Raw genomic sequence first — 22,278 nt, forward strand, 5'->3', positions numbered from 1 at the left:
GAACTAATTCCCATATGTTCAGTGAATCTGTGCCAAGTGTTAGAAGAGCATGACAAGCTTAATAGTCATAGTAGCAAACGCTTTTACTGCATTTACTATGCTCACGGTTCTGACCACTTTACCTTTGTTATATCATTCAACACACAAAACAACACTGTGAGGAAGGTACCATGATCATCTCCATGACAAATAAGGAAATCGAGGCACTAAAAACATAGTCAATCACCCAAAGAAATAATTAGCTGCGGAGCTAGGATTTGAACCCAAGCGATTTGGCTCCAGAGCCTAAGTGCTTATTCACAACTTTATAAACCCTCCTTAAATCAAAGAATTCACAGTAAATATGAACAATGATAATAACTATATAATGGGATAATATTTTGATATATTAACCAATTTTTTTGTTCTCAATATCCCCAGAACTTTATGATCTTTTCCCTCCTTCCAATAGCAACTACAACTTGGTGCCCTCAGGAAAGGCATGACAGAATAGAACACAATAAACAAAAGAATTAAATTGTGAGCTCCGGACATAAAAGATATGAAAGGACATAATTTTGTCTCATCCATCAGGCCAGGTGAGCTTGTCTTCTCAGTGGAGGAGAGAGAACTGGAACCTCTGGTTCTAGCCACCCCTCCCTTAAGTTCCCTCCCTGGGAGAGAGGGAGAAATGCAGATCTGTGACAGAGAACCTGAGCCTCGCACCCATAGACCCAGGAAAGTACATGGAAGCTGGTAAGACCCCAGACCTTCCCTGGCCCAACATGGAATGGGAACAGTAGGGCATATAGGGCAAAACGCCTTAGGCAGCCCTACTTAATTTCTCACAGTGGTGGTTAACAGCAGGAACTGATTCTTTATCATATGTCAAAGAGGCATGAGTGGCAGAGACAGCTGAGTGTCATGAGATCTTGGCATGGGAATGAACAGGGCGCAGTGGTGACCTAATGGATTGATGGGGTTCAGGGCAGGCCACCCCCAAATATATCACTTTGGCACATTGATTATTGTGAATTGAAGCTACTTGAGAAACAGCTGGTGCAGAAAGGACATTCTGACCCTCCTCTCTGTCCCCCTGAAAGCAGAAAATAAATCTCTCATGTAAAAGTTACCCTTCCTGCATTAGGAGGTAGAGAGACCTCCTTTGGCCAGAGACAGGGAATTCAGGGCTGTGAAGTTATGTATCTCTGCTTAGTTTCTTCAATAATTAGTACCCAAGCCTAAGTTTCTTTGTCTTGTCAGTTCTTCACAGATGTATTGTTTCTTTGTCTAAAACTTATTAAAGCTGCCTGCTTTGATCATTCCTTTGAGTTTCACATTTCTATAAACTCCTGTACATATGAAATTAAAAATTTATTTTCTCCTCTTAATTTGTCTCATGTCAATTTAATTATTAGACCAGTCAAAAAAACCTAGAAGGATAGAGGAAGCAGTTTTTCCTCCCCAACAGGAGGAATGACTGAACACCTAACAGACATGAGGCAGTCTCAGAGATGTCATTGCGGTGATGCTGGCTGAGGACCAGCTGCATCACTCTTCTGTGCCCCCTGCCCAAGCACCTGATGGCTTGGTGCCACATGAGCCCCTAAAGATCCAACCCACAGGATGAAGCTGGAGTAGCAACCTGAATTAACTGAGAAGACGTTTCTGTTACCAGGCAGAAAAGGGGGGGCTTGTGATAAAAATTAAGTTGTTATAGAAAAAAATGCAGGTAACATATTAAACTAAATGTCTTGCATATTAGAATTTGTGCTTGTGAATATTCTTCAGTACAGTAAGTATCATTTACTGTTGGATGTATGCTAAGAACTGTGCCAAGTACTTTATAATAGTTTTTTCATTTAGTCCTCATAATGAATTTAGGACAGGGGTTCTATTTGTGTTCCCCCATTTCATATTTATGGGAATTGAGGCTTGTAATAGGCAAGTAACTTTCCCAAAATTACAACAACTAGGTCACAGGGTAAGGAGTCAATTTCTGTCTCACCAGATCCAAAGCATCTGCTCTTAAATATTATATCAGTTCCTCAGATTTATTTTCTTAGAGTTGAAATAGCAGAAATTTGGGACCGATCTTTATCACCTTGCTTCTCTTACCCTTATGTTCGATTTCAAGACCTATGGAGTCTACATCTAAGATACACATTGACTCCATCCACTTCTTTCTGTTTTCTCTGATAGCACACAGCCCACGTTACTGTCAAAGCTGCCACATACAATGACCAGAGGGAAGCCTGCAGACCATGGAAAGCTGGTCTGCCTTGACAGAGTTTCACAATGTCTTAAAAGGGGGGAATTGCGCAAGGTACTTACACATTTCAAGCGCTGGAATTATCAAAGGGAGGTTTTAAGACAGAAGAAAGCAAGGTCTTGGTCAGAATTTGTGAACTTGGCAGGAGATGCTGGTCTTGGGAAAGCATGAGTCTATGCAGTTACTGCTAGAACAGCTAATCAGTGGTCTTCTCCTGGAGCATGTGGGTCGCAATGAGCTGGTAACTATTTGACCTTGATTTGTGGTACGCATCCTAGTTGGGATGCTTTATCTATCTCATTAGTCACAGCATAGTTCACTACCTCCACTTCTTTCTTGGCCTTGTGCAACAGCCCGATTAGTCTCCCTGATTGCACACTTTCTCACCTCCAGTCCTGTCTTGACAAAGCAGCCAAAGCGATCTTTCTTAAAACCTCAGATTGGATGTCATTTCCCTGCCTAAAACTCTTCAATGGCTTCTCATTAAACTTGAAATAAAACACCAAATTCTTGGCACAGCCTTCACCCCTGTCAATAATTCCAGTATCATCCTGTGCTATTTCTCCTGCACACACTGTACTCCATCAACCCTGGCCGTCTTTGTTTCTTTTTTTTAAAATTAATTTTTATTGGAGTGTAGTTGATTTATTTTGTTTCTTAAATGTGCCAACTCATTGCTACCTGCATCCCTTCACACGTTTCAGCTGCCTGAGTGATCTCCAGTTCTTCCACTGCTACATTCCTTGTAACCCCCATATCTCGGCTTAAAGAAACCTCTCAAATCCACCTTTTATAGTAGGTCCCTTTAGATCTCAGAGTGCAGTGTATTTCCTTTCATAGCATATGTTAACAATTTATAATTGTATACTTGAAACCGTGCAACTCAGACTGGGACTTGAACCCAGCCAAAACCCAGATTGGGACTTGAACCCATGGTCTTTTAATTGAGATCACACACCTGGTCTCAGGACGTAATGAAGCTCAGGTTCTTGATGTTCTCGTTGCAGAAAGAATTCAGTGAGAGACAAAGTGATAGGTAAGAAGTAGATTTATTTAGAGAGAAACACACTCCACAGACAGAGTGTGGGCCATTTCAGAAGGTGAGGGGCACCAGGGTATAGGGTTTTCAGGGTATAGGGGTGGGCAATTTCACAGGCTAATGAGTGGGAGGAGTATTCCAGCTATTTTGGGGAAGGGGTGGGGACTTCCAGGAATTGGGCTGCTGTCCACTTTTTGACCTTTTATGGTCAGCCTTGGAACTGTCATGGTGACTGTCGGTGTGTCATTTAGCATGCTGATGTGTTACAATGAGTGTATACTGAGGCTCAATGTCTAGTGGAAGTCAAAATGTCCACCATCTTGGACCTGTTGGTTCTAACCAGTTTATGTCATCTCCTTGGGCTATGTCAGTCTGTGACCAGCTCTTAATTAGGAAAAGTAACAAACCTAAAGTTTATTTTTAAAAAAATCTTAAAAATGGATATATCCTATCTACAATGAATAAAGTTGTTGTGAAGATAAGAGACGTAAAATGTTTTTGATAATCAGGATCTTTGTATGAATAAGATACTGTAACCACAAAGTGTGATGACCTCATATGATAAGCCTCATAAGATTAGAAGCAACAGAGCTTATCAGTGAAGAGTTGGGTGGGTTAGAGTCAGGAAATCTGGGTTTGAACCCTTGAACTTCATGTACTAGTCGTGTGTCCTTGGGCAAATTAATCTGTCTTTGTGCTTTCATTCCTTTGTCTATAAAAAAGAGAACAAAAAAATTACTTACCTTCAGAGGTTGGGGATGAAATCATATAATACATATAAAGTGCTTGGCTCTTGGGAAGAGTTTACTCAAAGAGTTCAGTAAAAGTTCGTTATGCTCAGCTTTAGATATAGAAACATAATTTGGGGAAGGGAGTGGGAAACCTATAGAACCTACAAAGACAAGTAGGTGTCTGTTACTTTGTAATCATGGCAAATTAAAAAAAATTGAAGAAATTTTAGAAGTCAATGTTAATGCTTTGAGAGAATAGTATTAAAAATATATTTCTTCATTTAGTAAAAACAAGTGTTTGAAATACCTGTAATATCCTCTGAATGTATGGATTCTGCTTATTTTAAACTTTTCTGAAGTAGTTAGGTAATATTTCATTGTTGGGGTTATTTTATGATTTTCAGTAAACACATCTGTAAAGTGTACAACACTTTATGAGCAAGGAATGACCTAATATACTCCCAAACTCCAAGATGTTATGTAACGATTTATGCAATTAATATTGCATGCATATTAGGCCTTATTGATTTATATCCTCAGTATCTTCATGAAGAATGCTGTGAATTACCAAACTCATTTATTGCAGTGGTTGTCATGTTCATTTTAGCCACTGTTGGCCCAGAAGACTCCTATTACTTGTGGGTTTTCCTCCATTCATCCCTTCTCTTCAATTAAAAAGTCATTTTTTTGGGGGGTTACACTTGGCCACAGTTACACTCCTTAATGGAATACTTTCCTCTGTAGCTGATAGTTTGTGAACATATTTGGGACATATTTCATATATGCTGGTGGTAAAAAGGGAGAATAAAAGGAATGGAGAAAGGCATTAACTGAAATCAAGCTGTAAAGAAATAGGACTCCAAAATAACAGCAATTAAATTCCCTGACATTGTGGGACAGCTTGGTGTTTCTGGCCTCATGAATATATTTCTAAGTGGTGATCCAGTTGCAATCAATATATTATTATAGAATTGCAGTTCCCATGTCCTCTGACAAAGGACCTCCAAGAAGAATATTTCCTACCATTCTCCTTTCTATAGATTCATAGTTCCACTAGATTTTCTGTCTATGTCATGGTGAAGTGGTGGAGGAAGAGGGCAGGAAGAGGTTTCCTTGAAAAGGAGTCAGCAGAGTCTAGTGAAACTAGAGCATTAAGAGCAAAAGCAAAACAACAAAAAAAAACCAGGATCAAAATACAACTTTACTCTTGTCAGTCCAGTGGAAGAATTTTGCCATTGTATATTGGGCCAGACCATGGGAAGCCACACTTGACTAAGGAGTGGGGGTAGCATGTCACTCAGAGGTCACAGAATTGGAGCTAAGAGCAGTAACTGGATGAGACCATTGTCTTCCTCAGGGAAGGGGTATGTTTTGGTTGAATAGAAGAGTTGTGTTATGTTTTACATCCTCCTCCAGAAAGGATCCTTTAGACTCATTTATTTGTAGACACAATTGAATGCTACCTCATTATGCTACTTGAGATATGCTTCTTGAGATATGCTTCTTGAGATACAGTGTTTGCATTTTAACAGAGTTGTTTTTATGGCAAAGGGTAAAGATTTAAAAGTGTAATTTCAGGCTTTAGGGACCTGGGAGTTCGGAGAGGGGCTGTATTAATTAGATTGAAGACCAAATCACTGCAATAGAGAGATCTATAAATGCAAAGACTAAAATAGGTAGTAATTTATTTCCCTTTAATGTAAAAGTCCAACATGGGTAGGACGTGCTCTGAGAAGCCATCCAGATATCCAGGCTGTTAGGGGCTTTTCCATATGCCAAGGGGCATATTATATTATTATTTTCTGCAAGTTTGAAGCTGAGTTCCACATCCACATTCAACCATCAGGAAGGAATAAGGCAGATTTCCTCCTTAAGGAAGTGATTAGGCTAAAGTCTTACACTTTGCTTCTGCTCACCTTCTATTGGTGAGAACTTTGGCCACCCAGAGACCAAAGGGGACTGGTCTTTGGTTGATTAGCCATGTGCCTATGCTGGATAATTAGCTGACACAGCTATGGAGGGCTTTCCTTTGCCTTGAATTATTTCCTGAGACCTGCCTTATATATTCCACCACCACTTGACTCCATATTCAGAAGTTATATTTTTTATTCTTTGAAAAAAATGAAGATATCTCAGTTGCTATGATAGTCATAGACATAATAGCTGAAAACTTCCCTAACCTGGGAAAAGAAATAGACATCCAAGTCCAGGAGGTGCAGAGAGCCCCATACAGGATTAACCCAAAGAGGAATACAACACGACACATTGTAATTAAAATGACAAAAATTAGAGAAGGAGAAAGAGCAGAGAGAACCAGGAGATGACGGAGGAGATTACTGTAGTAGGTTGAAAGTGAGGAAGAAATCCTTGGTCACCAACCTAAAGGACTTTGAAAAACATGTAAATATTACAGAATATCTGACCTTTTACAAAACCCTCAACATTTGTATAAGGTCCACTATACTTGTTGCTATGTCTGTTTCTTTGGGAGGGTGGGGGGTGGAGAAGGGTGAGAGGTTATGAATTGGTTTGGTTTGCTTTGTTTTGTAGAAATCTAGGTAGGTATATTAGTTTCCTGATGCTGCTTTAACAAATTACCACAAATTAATGCCTTAAAACAATACCAATTTAATATCTTATAGTTTTGGGTTCAGATGTCCAAAACTGGCTTTCACTGGGCTGAAACCAAGGTGTTGATAGGACTATGCTCATTCTGGGAGCACTAGGGGAGAATCCATTTCCTTGCTTTTTTCAGCTTCTAGGGTTGCATTCCTTGAATTCCTTGGCTCATGTTCCTCATCTCCCTCTTCAAAGCCAGCATCATTGCATCTTCAAAAATCTTTCCTCTCTAACTTCCACCTTCCTCTTATAAAGACCCTTCTGATTACATGGGGCCAGCCCAGATAATACAGTTTTCTCTCCCTGTCTCAAGATTCTTTATTTAATCATATCTGTAAATTTTCTTTTCCATGTAAGGTAACATACTTGTAGATTCTGGGGATTAGCAATTGGATATCTTTGGGGATACCTGAAAGACATTGTGGATATCATTCAGACTACCACAGTAGGCATCCTGGTGTGGTAGGCTGAATAATAGTTCTAGTTTAGAAGGTGGAAAAGAAAATTTGCCCTGATTTTGAAAAGTTAGGTCTGGGACATCTGAGTGATAGGAAATAATATGGGTTAAGGGGTAAATTAAAATCATCCATTTTAAAATTATTTCTAATATTGAATATTAAGTAACACTCATAAATATCTGAAAATTTTTATTGAAGCATGAGGGCAATATGTCCTGTTAGCATTTTATTCATTTGGCAAGTATTCACTGAGCATATATTAGGTGCCAGGACTGTGAGTGCCAGAGTACTTAACCAAGTATAAGATACAAAGTTTGGTTTCAGGACACTTCAATTTTGTGGGACAGAGAGAGAAGGACATTAGTACTGGCTTGGCCAAAAAGTTCATTTGGTTAGCGAACATGTTGCTCAATAAAGATGTTTGTGAAAATCAAAAATGTGCCTTTTATTTGTACTTAAAACCAAATAAGCTTTTTGGCCAATCCAATAATTTTACTACAGTGTGATAAATGCAATGATAGGTAAAACATAGGAACAACATCCAACTACTTGATCAAAGAAGACTGGAGGGGATGGAGCCAAGATGGCAGAGTAGGAGGATGTGGAGTTCACATCTTCTCACAACTAGGGCACCTACCAGGCATTGGTGGGGGACCTCGGACACCTAAGGGGATAGGAGGAATCCCTGCATGACCAGGTAGGACATTGGAGGGAAGGGGGTGGGTGAAGAAAAGTGGTGGTGGGACAGGACCGGTACCCCTGAGGGGGGGCTGGAGGAAGGGGAGAGGTTCCCATGTTCAGAAGGGTCCACTCATGGTGAGGGGGTCAGCAGGGACAGAGAGGGATCTTCAGGGGATTGGAGGATTGGAGGGAAACGTGGCCAGCAACTCCCCTGCCTGCTTGGGCCCCAGCAAGCCTGCTGGGGTCTCGGGCCTGAGCCCCCCCACTGCCAGGGCCTCTTCTGGCTGTGTGGGTCCCCAGCTCTGAACCCCACCTCAGCCAAGGCCTCCTCTGGCTGTGCACGTTCTGGCATCCTGAGTGCTGCCCCTGACAGGGCCTCCTGTGGCCACGTGGGTCCAGGTGGGCTGAGCACTGCCCCCCTCCAAGGCCTTCTCCAGCTGTGCCAGCCCAACACGCAAGCATGCCTGTGGAAGCCTGTGCCCCAGCTGGCCTGTGCAGGCACATGTGCTATGGACCAGCTCCAGGAACAGATGCTGGAGAGAGGATACATGCAGAGGTGGGGCTGAAACAGTGGGTCTAGAGACCTACCTGGAGGTCTTGGAGGCCTACTGGGGAGGTGGGGGTAAGCTGTAGCTCATCATGGAGGCAACAACACTGATAGAGGAGGCACCAGGAATTATTTATTTATTTATTCTTTTAATTTGTTTTTTATCTTTTATTTTTATTCTTAATTTTAAAAAATTTAAAAAAATTATTTCCTTTATTTTTTATATTTTATTTTTTTTCTGTTGTGGTTCTGTTTTGTTGTTGTTTCATTTTTATTGTTATTTTTTCTAATATGTTTTTTATTTTCCTGAAACACGTGTGAACTGCAAGTTGACACATTCCAAAGCCACAACATCTGAGTCAACAGAGGAAATGGGGCTTTCATCTACCAGCAAGTACTTCCCTGTGGCTGAAGTGGTTTATGCTAGAGTGGGATGCAGGGGTGGGAGGAAGGTAAGGTGAGATGAGTGAAAGATGAGCCTGGAGCCTTAAGTCAAGCAAGATCACTGCAGTTCAACATTTATATATCAACTTTCTTATAAACCAGGACAAAGTGTTAAACTGGATCCTGACGGCCATGGCAACCATTAATTATGTTGACTCTCCAATTTTCATTTCAAAAAGTTTAAAACCATTGGCACAGCACAATCATCCCCTCAGGTCTCAGCTCTCCCTATTCTTTCCTTAACCACCTGTACCCACAACAAACTCTCCAGCTTCCTCCAACACTATTCTTGCCTCAGTGTCTCTACCTGGAATAGTTTGCCTGCTCTAAATCCTCTTCCCCTGCAAGCTCCATTTCTTCCTTTGTAAATACTGCCCTAGGCGGCATTCATCAGAGCAGGGTGTAAATAACCACACTGTGTGTCACTAGACTGTGGCCTTCCTGAGGATGGGAACCTTGTTTACATCATCCAGATATCCTCACTATCTAGCATAGTGTCTGGCACTTAGAAGATGTTCAGTAGGTATGTATTGATTACATCAAAAGCTCCAAGAGCTTCTCATCAAACACTTTGCTTATATGTTTTTTCAACCTTGTTAGTTGCTTTGATAAAGTAAGTCTTCTAATCACTGTCAGACAGAGAGAGGCAACACATTTCTATATTTGAGTAGAGAATCAAGAAGAAACAGTAAAGGCTTCTAGTGTCCTTCTGAAAAGCATCTACAAACAGAGTCAAGTTATCAAGAGGGAAAGGAAAATCATTCCTCTTCGGAGGTGTGCTCCAAGGCACTCGTGAACCTTGCATTCTTTACTGATACACCTTCGTTCTTTACCAATACGTCTTCATAATTATAGTCTATAATGGCTTCCTTTTCATTCTAGATTTCTTAATCTCCATAGGACTGCCTGTCAGGTCCTTGGGAAGGTCATAATTATAAAGAGGCTTCAATTTTTTGATGTGGATTAAGTTAAACAGTCTTCGGAAGCTTCGTTTAATATTGGAGGAGGTCAAGCTATGAGCTATTTCCGTAAAAATTTTGTTTGTTATTTCTGCAAACTCCCTGATCACAGGATCTTCATCCCAAAGCACTCGGCCAATAGCTGTAACAGTAGAAAGGCCATTAATTCAAGGCATCACTCTCATAGTCTGAGAAGCTCTAACCCTAAGCAGCCTCACCACCTTTCACAAAAGCCCCCCTCCCCCAATTTTTGTTACTTTGACAAATAGCATCCAGGAAGTTTTTTATCCTCTATCCTCACCAGACCTCATTAAAAGAAAAAAGGAAATATTCACTAAGTGTTTACTGAATGCCTATTATGTGCTGAGCATTCTGGTAGACAGCATAAACATATATTCATGAAGAGGTTCAGTATTGCTCATAATAATGAAAAAAGTGGAATCAGTCTAAATGTTCAATATGAAAGTGCTTAAAAATTAGAGATATCATAAAGTGAAGTAGCACATACATATTAACATGATGATGTAAACCCGTATTTCTTGGCATGAAAAGATGTTTCTGACACATGAGTAGTGAAAAAGTTATAAAACAGTTGTGATAGTTTTAAAAATAAATATGTAATAGTTTATATTCTTTAAAAATATCTGCAATAAGATATATACCAAAATGCTAGTATCATTATATTCATAGGTTGAGCTTGTGGGAAGTTATTATTTTCTTTCTTAATAAAAAGAAATAGAGAAGGAAAAAAGGACAGATTTAGAAAAGAGAGAAAAAGGAGAAGGAACAGAAGGAGGAGGAAGAGAGAAAGAAGAAAAATATTCTGAGTGACATGGAGGGAGTGCTTAGTATTTAGCCGGCAGTCAATAAATATGAATGGATAAAAAAGGAAGGAAGATAATGATGTGTCAATGTAGATTCATCAACTGTGACAAAGGTACCACTCTGCTGGGGGATGTTGGTAATTGGGGGAGGCTCTGCATGTGTGGGGGCAGGAGGTATACAGGAAACCTCTGTATCTTCCACTCAATATTTCTATTAATCTAAAATTGCTCTCAAATATAAAGTCTATTACCAAAAAAGGGAAGGAAGGCAGCCACCTTATTTTCTGCATCCCCTGTTTGTAATTCTGATCCTGAAGGGGAAATAGGCAGAGGCTTAGAGAGAGATGCTGAAGATCCAAACATTTTGAAAGAATAAACATTACCCTTCTTTAATTTCTTCTGGTGCAAGTGTACATTGCTCTCCACTAAAATGTAAATCCTCTGAGGGAAGGGACTTTGCTTTGTCTGCTACTCTATATCCTGCAGATAGAATAGTGCTGTCACATAGTAGATGCTGGAAAAATGTTTGTTGAATGGATTAATGAGTGAATGAACTCTTAACTCTCTGTAGTTCCTAAGGACTCTAGGATAATAGGTCTCAACTAATGAAAGGGACAGATGGAGAGATTGTGAAACGGAGAGAGAAAGAATAAAAAAATAAAGAAGATGTCCCTTAACCCAGTCCTTCCACTGATTTCCCCTTAACTGCCTAGCTACCTCTACCACCCTCTTCCCATCCCTGGCATCACTATAGAGCTCAGATATAAATTGAATCACAAACAGTGAAGTTATTTAGGCCTATACATAAAGATTTCATTATAACTTCAACACTTACCCTCAAGCATGACTTCAATTTCATCTCTGTGCAGTAAATGGCCACCCAATTTTGCCAAGTACCCTATGCACAAAGTAGAATTAAAGTTACCCCAAAATACGTTATGAAAATACATTATCTGATATTATCTGGCTACCTTCATTGCTTTTTTCAAAGCAAAGCATCTCTAGATTATCCTTGAATCATCTTTTAGTACTTTCAAATAATTATTAATAAAATTCTTTATTGAGATATACATGTGTTTATAAATGTGCAGAATTCATAATTGTATAGCTCAATAAATGACCACAGAGTGAATACATCTAGCTACCACCTAGGTCATTAAATAGAATATTACTATTATCCTAGGAGCCTCCCTCATGCCCTTTGCAGCCTCCTCCTTCACCTTTCAGAATACATTCTTTTGTTCAACGTTATATTGTGTGATTCATCCATGTTTTTAAATATAGCAATAGTTCATTCATTTCCATTGCTACATGACAGAGGTTGGCAAAGTTCTCTTGAAACACAGCCATGCTTATTGGCTCATTTGCTTATGGATTATCTATGGCTGCTTTCACCCTCCAACAGCAGGGTTGCATCATTGCGACAGAGACCATATGGTACTCAAAGCCTGAAATATTTACTATCTGGTTCTTTACAGAAAGAGTTTGCAGAATGCTTTTATATGATATTCCATCTTATTAATGCAGCACTTTTTAGCCATCCTGCTTATGATGGACGATGTGTTGTTTCCAATTTTGGGCTATTATGAATAATGATGTTATTGTGGGCATTCTTGTACATGAATTTTTGCATAGATTTGTGTGCATTGCTGTTTGGTATATATATGGCTAATGGATATGCTTATGTTCACCTTTAATCATTACTGCAGAACAGTTTCCAAGGTGGTTGTACCAGTTTTCATTCTTACATTTCCATTGCTGTACATCCTCTCTAACACTTGAAATTGTTAGTCTTTTACCTTTCAGTCAGTCTCATGGGTTTGGTGGTATTATTTTTGTATATTTATTGGCCACTTGGATCTTTCTTTAGTGAAATGTCTGTTCAAGTAAGTCACTTGTTTTTATATTGAGGTGTTTTTAAATTATTTATTCTTAGGCATTTTAAATTCTGGATACTAATCTCTTAGAATATTACACCCATTACAAATATCTTCTCCTACCCCAGGGCTAAACTTTTCCATTTGTATTGGGGTGTTTTTTTTTGTTTTTGTTTTTTGATGAACAGAAGTCCCTAATTTTAATGTAATCCAATTTATGATTAGTGAGTTTTGGGGTCCTGATAGGGAATCTTTGCTGTCTGAAGGTCATAAAGATATTCTTCCATATTTACTTCTGGAAACTTTATTGTTTTACCTTTTCACATTTTTGGATTGCAAGCCCAACTGGAATTATATGGCATAAAATAGGGGTTGAGATTACTTAACTATGAAATTAATCAAGTACCATTAAGAGAAAAAAAAAGTCCTTTCCCTAATGCTTTGCAGGGTCATTTATATTGTGAATTGTGCAGGGGTCAGTGTCTTGACTCCATTCTATCATTGTGCCACTTCCATACTACCTTAATGTAAAATGGGTCTTGATATCCAGTAGTATAAGTTCTTCAACTTTGTGATTCTTCTTCAGATTATCTTGGCTATTCTCAAATCTTTAAATTTTCATGTAAAAATAAGAATCAGCTTCTCAATTTCACACACACACACACACACACACACACACACACAAAACCTCTGGTGAAATTTTGTTTGGAGTTGTATTGAATATACTGAACAGTCTGGGGAGAGTTGACATTGTTACAATACTTAATTCTTTAATCCATAAACGTGATATATCACTCTATTTAAGTCTTCTTAAAAACTTCTCAACATTTTCTAGTTTTTTTGTGTATCAGTCTTGTACATCTTTCCTTAGTTTTATTTTGAGGTATTTGATGAATTTTGGTACAGTGCACTAGGCATCAAAAAATTGATTTTCTAGTTGTTTATTGATAGTGTGTAGAAACCCAATTGATCTTTGTATATTGATATTATATATAGAAAACTTGCTGAATTTATTTAATTCCAATAGTTTTTCTGAATTCTTTCCAGTGTTCTAAATACTCAATTATTTATCTTCAAATTTTGGAAGTTCTATTTTCTTTTTTCCAGACTTATACATTTTATTTCTTGTTATTACCTTATTTTAGTTTTGGAAAATTTTTGGTCACTATCTCTTCAACTATTTATTTTGTCTCACTCTTTCCCCACTATCCTTATGGAATGCGTATGTTAGACCTTATAACCATATCTCATATTATTATGCTCTTTTCATATTTTCCATTTTTAACTCTTTGAGCTTTGATCTTGAGGCTGAATATTTTATTCTGACATTTCTAATTCTCTTTATCTCTTTTCAGTTCTTTCTAGTCTGCTGCTAATTTTACCCATTGAGTTCTGCATTCCATCTCATTATTTAATCTTTTGAACATAATAATCATATTTATTTTAAAGTTCCTATCTGATAAATTTCAGTAATTGCATATAATAGATTCTGTTTCTATTTTTTTTTTCCTTGTAATTAAAAAAATCTAAACGTCTGGTTATTTTTTATTAAATCTTAGCTATTGTATATACAATTTTGTGTAGATACTTTTAGGCTCTGGGCAATTTATCTTCTCCCAGAGAGGATTTATTTTTGCTTTTTTGGCAGGCAGTTAGGCTAGAGGTATATCCCCTTAATCCAACCAGGGAGTTAGATATTCAAAGGTTCAGTAATTTTAAGGGCTGGCCTATTTTTAGTTTACTCTTACTCTTAGGGTAGAGACATCAGGGATCCCAGCTGAAAACTTGGGAGTATTTACCAGGGTTCCTCCTCATTGTCAGTCCACTCCACGTTTTATTCCTCCAGCTCAGTGAGACAGCTAAAATTTCTGCACAGTTTATCAGCCTCCCAAATACCCTTTTTGCATTTAGAATTGATCTATAAATTTATAAAAGAAAATCTATAATGGAAAATAATCCCGAAATATCAGGCCTACTTCTTTTGGTTTTTCTACTTTCTCTTCACTGCCTTTATAAAAGCTCTTACATGTTTTCAGATAGATTTAAGAAATATTTTTATTGCTGTTCTTATTATCCTCATTTTCCATGTGATAAAATAAAAGTTCATAGAGATTAAGTAATTTGGTGAAGGTCACACAGCTAGTGGGTGTTCATTCTGAGATTTCAATGGAAACGTATCTACTCTCACCAATATTTCACACTGCCTCTGCTTCAGTCAAAATAGTGACCACAGAAATCACAATAATACATTATTTTCATAATACAATTTACAGATAGTAAAGCTCAAGATATTCTTATTGACAGGTGGAACATGGACTTAAAAATTTAAGAATAATGTTTAAAAACAAAGCCCTGTGTTGTGGAGGTATTCTTAATTGGCATACTTTTGCTTAAGTTTGTAAATCAATGCAATTCCTTTCAGAATTAGATGGTGGGTACAAATAATGAATGAAAATTTCTTATGCTAGAGAGTACTAATTTCCCCTATTGTCAAATTGCTTCTTTATCTTTAGTTCTCTTACTAAAACTACCAATTTTTAGCTGGACACATGGCCATCTAGCAGATGACTAGACTTTTAACACTTCTTTGCAGCTATGTATGGCCACATCTATGTTCTGGGCTAATGATCATTTAGCAGAAGTTACAGTTGCTCTTTAAAGAGATGCCTGTGACCTCTTGATATTTTCCCCTTTCCAATTGACTAGTATGTAGAAGTGGTTGCAGGAGATGGAGGAAACATCTTGGATCTGATGTAGGAAACTGTGTGATGAGAATACTAGAGCAACAAAAGAGCTGACACTAGTCTACGGAGACTTGGATTTTGTTAAATGAGAGAGAAATAAGCTACTGTTTTGTTTAAGCCATAATTATATTTGGGTCTTTCTTATACTGTAGGAACTTCACAAATACAACGTTACCACCAAAGGAGCAAATTAGGTGGTAAAATTAGGCAAAAACAACTGAAAATTAAATGACTCTACTGAAATGGTGTTTTGGAAAGTTACAGATGAACTTTCAAATAGAATTTGATGTTTTGAAAGTTTTGAAACACGGCAGACTAACCGCAATGCCAACAAGGTGCATGTGGAAGAATACAGTTAGTAGTGGTGGGGAGCGTGGGGACAGGAACTACAAGCTCCATCCACAAGCAGTCAGCTCTGCTCAGTTGCTACCAGGCAGAAACGCAGGTTCAATGTAGCCTTATCTCCTCCCCCTATCAAATAATTGGAAATACAGATACTTATGCAAAAACTCTTCAATTTTAAATTTGGCAGTTGCAACACACTGTTAGCTGTCAATCTAATATCACTGTCCCCTTCTTGCCCAATAAAAAAAAGTGCCAAGCATCTCTTGCAAATGATGGTGGCATTGTGCCAGTTCTAGTCATTGGGAGGTATAAGATGAATCACCGGTTGGGATTTTGAAGAAAGCTTTGTAAAATTAGGTTGACCCAGCAACACATTTTGCCCTTTACGTTTTTCTTTCTCCTTGGTATAACACTGCGAAAATGCTGGAGGTAATCAGAAAACACAAATAAGGATACAAGCCACATGCTAAGGATGATGCTATTATAAAGGCAGTGATGCAGTGAATATCTGCATGTACACATCACTTCTCATATGTGACTATATCAGAGGATAAATTCTCTTGAGAAGAGATTATTAAGTCAAAAGAATATGCATTTCACATTTGGATGGAAATTACCAAACTGTTCTGAGATTGTAGTAATTTACACTCTGACCAGTAATGGAAGTGATTGCCTACTTCCTGCAACCTGGACAAAACTATGTAGTATAATCATTTTTGTTCTTTGTCAGTTTGATGGATGGAAGCACTTTTTCAATTCAATTTGCATCACTTTTTGGATGAGGCTGTGAAAATTTTATGTATATGAGCCAAATAATTTTCTTCATGTACTTTGTCCATTTTCCTAGTGGGTTGTTTGGCTTTTCTTACAGATTTGTAAGGATTCTTTAGACAGTAAGAATTCATGCACCCTCTATATGTGATAAGTGCCATAAATATTTTATTACAGTTTGGCTTTTGACTTTGTTTATAGTGGTTTTGCCTTGCAAAAATATTTGTTTTTACATAGTTTGTCAATCTTTTATGATTTTTACTTTTACTTGGAATGATCTTACCTCCCCATGATTATAAAGCAAATTCTTCTACACTATTTTATCTAATCTTATTTATTATTATGGTTTTATTTTTAGCATTTGAGCCTTTGACCATCTGGAATTTATTTAGTGTAAAGAGTGGGATAGGAATAAAATAATTTTTAAAATTCCAGATGGCTCACCATGTGTCCCCAAACCATTTAAAGAATATTCCATATTTTCATCACTATTAGTTAAAGCCAGTGATTCACTGTAAAATATTGCATGTTTTGGCAGTTATTTCTAGATGGTATTTTGTTCCATTTGTCCATCTATTCATTCCATGTGATTTTAGTTACTGTAGCTATGTTAATATCTGATAAGGCTAGTCCTCTCTCATTCTTTTTTGGTTAGAACTTCCTGGATATTCTTGCATGGTAACTTTTCTATATTAATTTTAAAATTAGGATGTCAGTTTTGAAAAAAAAAGCCCTATTGATATTTCAGTGGGCATCTTATTCCATGTATAGATTAATTTAGGAAAGAATTGGCACATTTACAATTTTGATTCTTTCCTAAAATATGGTTTATACCTTTCAATTTATTTAAAATTTTTTTGTGTCTTTCAGTAATGTTTGCAAGTTTTCTTCATAGAAATACTGCATACATTTTAAAGTTTCTTTTTAGATCTTCCTTCCTTCCTTCCATCTATTCAATACATGACTTCATACACCTAGAATTGATTTTTGTGTAGGGTGTCAGGTAGGAATTTGTGTGTGTGTGTGTGTGTGTGTGTGTGTATTCCCATTGTCCTAGCACCTTTTATTAGACAGCCCATCATTTCTGATCTGATATATACTGCCAGTTCTGATCTTTATATTAGGTGTTTGTATATGTGTGGATCTGTTTCTAGGCTTTCTATTACAGTTTCACAGGTCTTGTCTTTCCTTGAGTGAGTAACGGGTTGTCTAAAATTTGTTAGTTATATCTTCTTATGTTGGTCTTTTGCTCTTCCACATACATTTAGAATCAACTTGTCAAGATCTATGCAATTATCTGTTGATATTTTTTATTATAACTGCATTGAACTTATTGATCAGTATTTCTCAGTAGGGGCTCTGGGGATTCTAGATGGGATAATTTGTGACTAACACTTTTACAATTATTACTGAATATTAAGCATACTCCTGTAACATTAAATGCATTAATGGACATTAAATGCTATACCAACCTGGAAGCAAGCTGGCAAGGGAGCTTGGGAGATGTAGACCATAGAGGTCAGTTTTTGAGGCATAGAGAAATGTAAAACATAGTGAAGAATGGATTGGGAGCTGGAAGTCCTACAGTTAAGTAGATACTGTATGTCTTTATGTGATAGTTTATCCATTCCTTCTTTAGTTGGCTGAATTCCATCCATCAATGATTTCTTCAAGAAGGATTCATGGTAATGAACTTATGCTGAGTTTTTATGTTTTAGAAATGTTTTCTTATTATTTTTATAGTTGGATAGAATTTTGATGAGTATAAAATTCTTTAGTCATAATTTTTTTCTACTTAGGATTTATAGGCTCTATTCTACTACATTTTAGAGTTGAATACTGAAGTGGAGAAATCTAATGCCACATTTATTTATTTTGTAACGTATAGGTGACTGTTTTTTTTTTGCTCAACTGCACAACGAATTCTTTAACTCTGAAGTTCCATAACTTTGTTAGGAAATGTCTTAATGTTTCATTCTGTATAAAATATTTCTTGAAAAATTTTTACCATCAGTATATTTAATCAAATTTTTTTTAGTTCTTAAATTCTATCTTTGAATACTTTTTTTTTCTGTCTAATTGTTCATTTTTCTTCAGGGGTATTATCTATGCATATTTGCATTTCTTTCATCTGTCTTCTGTATCTATCATTGCTCCCTAATTTTTCAAACTGTTTCTTGTTGGTTTATATTTTATTTTGCTAACATTTTTCAACCCTTTACTCCTTGTTCCTTACTGGGTTATCAACAATATATATTTGCTCTTCCATTGGCTGCAATGTAGTTTTTTGCAATGGTTATATATTTTTTCTTACACTTTCCATCATGCTTTGAAAGCTTCTTTTCCTGTGTTTTCTTTTTTAAATTCTGTATTTTGCCATTTATTTTCTTGAACATATTAATCAGTTTTTAAAACATATATCTCACATCCATGTCAAATAACTTTAGTATCTGGATCTCCTGATGTTCTCCTTCCATTGTCTATTTTTTTTTTTGCTGTACGCAGGCCTCTCTCTGTTGTGGCCCCTCCCGTTGTGGAGCACAGGCTCTGGACGCTCAGGCCCAGCGGCCATGGCTCATGAGCCCAGCCGCTCCGCGGCATGTGGGATCTTCCTGGACCGGGGCATGAACCCGTGTCCCCTGCATCGGCAGGCGGACTCTCAACCACTGCACCACCAGGGAAGCCCCATTGTCTATTTTTTTAAAAAAAAATTTATTGGAGTATAGTTGATTTACAATGCTGTGTTAGTTTCAGGTATACAGCAAATCTCCTCCTAGAGTAATGAAAATAAAACAAAAATAAACGAACGGGGTCTAATTAAACTTAAAAGCTTTTGCAGAGCAAAGGAAACCATAAACGAAACAAAAAGACAACCCTCAGAATGCAAGAAAATATTTGTAGAGGAAGCAACCAACAAGGGATTAATCTCCAAAATATACAAACAGCTCATGAAGCTCAATATCAAAAAAAAACAAGCAACCCAATCAAAAAATGGGCAGAAGATCTAAATAGACATTTCACCAAAGAAGACATACAGATGGCCAAAAAGCACAAAGCACATGAAAAGATGCTCAACATCACTAATTATTAGAGAAACGCAAAGCTTACTCTTCATGTATTCCCGTTATCCCATTATATATTCCCTTTGTGCTTATATCTTTAGATCTTTATTTTAAAAAGTTTTGGATTCATGAATATATTTACCATGATTTTCAACTACTCTGTAGAAACATTTTCTAAAATTTGATTTTCTTCTTTGTGGAAAGTTTGTGGAAATTTCCATTGTAGAATTCAGAATAGCACGAATTCTTTATGGTTTGAAATAAAGTTCTTATAATACAGGGTTCTCGGTGTGTGTGTGTTCCTCTCCTCCACTCTGATCAACACAGATCAGGAACTGTAGTGCTGATCATAATACAACTTGTCTTCTACCCTGACTAATGACAGACTTTTCTGTACAAGTATAATGTGACTAAGTATTTCCTCATTCCTTGGGGCCCCAGCTATTCAAGGATGCCAAATGAGGTCAAGGGAAGATCCCACTACCAAGTTGGGAATTCACTTCCTATCATTCCAAATAAAGGATTATTAGTTTTGATCTTCATGGCCAGAATCTAGGGGGAAAAAAACTGATTGGTCAGGTTTGTCCAAGGTCAAAAATTTTAGTTGTTTTCTTTTAGAATCTTCCTGCACTCCCACAACTTTACATTTTCTTCTTCAAACTTTATTGGATTTGGTAGCTCTTCCTCATCTGTTGTAGTCTGTGGTTATAGATGTTCATGTTTTGTTGAAGATGGCATTTAAAAAGTACATTATTCTTATTCTTTGGGGGGTGATTTTTAAGCAGGAAAACTGTAGTGGTTTGCCACCATCTAAAATTTTGAAATTCATCCTGTTGAATGTACTTTGTATGGTAATTTAATCACACAGCTATACCCACTGTGTATTATAAAGTAGAACTCTATACTCATCATATATTTTAACTTCTGTTCATCATAGATACCACCATGAAAAGTACTGTCTATCATAAAGAAAGAAAATTTATAATTTTTTCAAGGAAAATTTCTAGCTGCTTACCCCATTCTTTACCTTTTAAGACAAATTAGGAAATTAGAATTGAATTTTACTTACCTATTAAAATAACTGATCCCCTTCTCAGATATGTTCTGGAACTCCTCAGGAATCCTAAGGTATCAGATATCAAATCTGTAATATACTTCTGATGAGAAATAAGCTGAGAATAAAAAAGGAAAAAAAATTCTCTCACTTCTTGAAAAAGCACATTTGCTCTCTCCAGAGAGGCATTCAGGGAAAAGAACTTGGTTGCTTATACCAAATCAGGGCCAGTTTAAAACTTGGGGGTTTCTGTGTATGAATGTTATTCTTTTGCTTGCAGGTATTATTCAGCTTATTACATGATATGCAAACTTTGGGCTTCCAACTTTTGCTTAACATCCTTCCATCCCCATTTGTCTGTCGTTGCAGTTTATGCTGGTTTTCAGAGAACCAGCTCATTTGGCCATGGAAAAGAAATTCCAGCTTTTCTTTTTTTTTTTTTTAATAACAAATTTAATCAGTTATACATATACATATGTTTCTATATCCCCTCCCTTTTGCGTCTCCCTCCCACCCTCCCTATCCCACCCCTCCAGGCGGTCACAAAGCACCGAGCTGATCTCCCTGTGCTATGCGGCTGCTTCCCACTAGCTATCTACCTTACGTTTGGTAGTGTATATATGTCCATGCCGCTCTTTCACTTTGTCACAGCTTACCCTTCCCCCTCCCCATATCCTCAAGTCCATTCTCTAGTAGGTCTGTGTCTTTATTCCTGTCTTACCCCTATGTTCTTCATGACATTTTTTTTCCTTAAATTCCATATATATGTGTTAGCATACAGTATTTGTCTTTCTCTTTCTGACTTACTTCACTCTGTATGACAGACTCTAGGTCTATCCACCTCATTACAAATAGCTCAATTTCATTTTGGTGATCTGAAATGTTGTTCCTACCTTTACACTGCTCAAAGTAGGTAGGTTGGAGGAAGAAATGATAGATGAAAAATGTTGAGGAAAAGAGAGTGGGAAATTTTAATTTTCTCTTGTCTCAAGTTCTAGCTATAATTGTTCATTTATCTTTTCTTTATATTCCTTGCTCATTATGCTTTTCATCACTTTGGATATCCTTTAAAGTTCCTTCTCTAACTCTTGTGGTAGTAAACCCTGAGGGGTCACTTACAAGATTGTTACAGATGTTGAGCACTACCTGCTCAAAACTGTAATGTTCATCCTTGAGCAGATATGATGTTGAGCATTTGAATTCTGAGGTGCAGATTTCTAATGTATATTTACATGCCTGTGAAGTAGAAAAAGGTCAGTAAAAATCTATTCATCTGATGTTACATAAAGCACTGCGATTCTCAGCAAAACTAAGAAAAACAAAATCACAGGACTTACTTTAACTACTCTTGCCTCTGTATCTTCCAGAAACAGAATCAGAGGCACCAAGCCTCCGAAAACCACATCATTCAGCATCCCTGTGTACTGACTCATGTCCCTGAGTAACTCACCAAAGTGTCGAATGGCCATACTCCGAATGCCTCCATTACTCTGAAATATGCACACAGAAAAGACCTCATTTGAGGATATTTATATATATGCACACACACTATATAGTATATATACTATGTATACTTATATACACTATATAGTATATATATATTTATACATATATATACTATATATGATGTGTCTATATGTATATATATAATTATTATCATTTATTTTTAGAAAAGATTCACTTTGGGTCTAAGAAGTCTAAGGATCTAAGAAGATTCACTTTGGGTCTAAGCTTGTCTTTTGATTTTAAAATAAGACTTGCTTACCAAAATTCAGATTACATTAAAGAAAATCCCCTGTGAAAAGTGAGTTTCTTAAATTTAGGAAGATAGTATTTAATAACGTCCTAAAATTATAACATGTAAAAATCTAT

General features: G+C 37.1%; 1 protein-coding gene across 1 annotated transcript in view; it reads right to left on the reverse strand.

Moving 5' to 3' along the window:
* Positions 1 to 9,626: 9,626 nt before the first annotated feature.
* MROH9 (maestro heat like repeat family member 9) overlaps positions 9,627 to 22,278 on the reverse strand; it is a gene marked incomplete at both ends in the record, with an annotated part of 197,252 nt that continues 184,600 nt past the window's right edge. Inside the window, 5 exons of the mRNA XM_082612264.1 lie at positions 9,627 to 9,871; positions 11,389 to 11,451; positions 20,422 to 20,524; positions 21,526 to 21,642; positions 21,744 to 21,896. Coding sequence (XP_082468390.1) covers positions 9,627 to 9,871; positions 11,389 to 11,451; positions 20,422 to 20,524; positions 21,526 to 21,642; positions 21,744 to 21,896 — 681 coding nt within the window. The remainder of the gene's footprint in view (positions 9,872 to 11,388; positions 11,452 to 20,421; positions 20,525 to 21,525; positions 21,643 to 21,743; positions 21,897 to 22,278) is intronic.

The sequence above is a fragment of the Mesoplodon mirus genome, assembly GCF_964341445.2.
Source record: "Mesoplodon mirus genome assembly, chromosome: 3".
In the NCBI taxonomy this organism is placed as follows: domain Eukaryota; kingdom Metazoa; phylum Chordata; class Mammalia; order Artiodactyla; family Ziphiidae; genus Mesoplodon; species Mesoplodon mirus.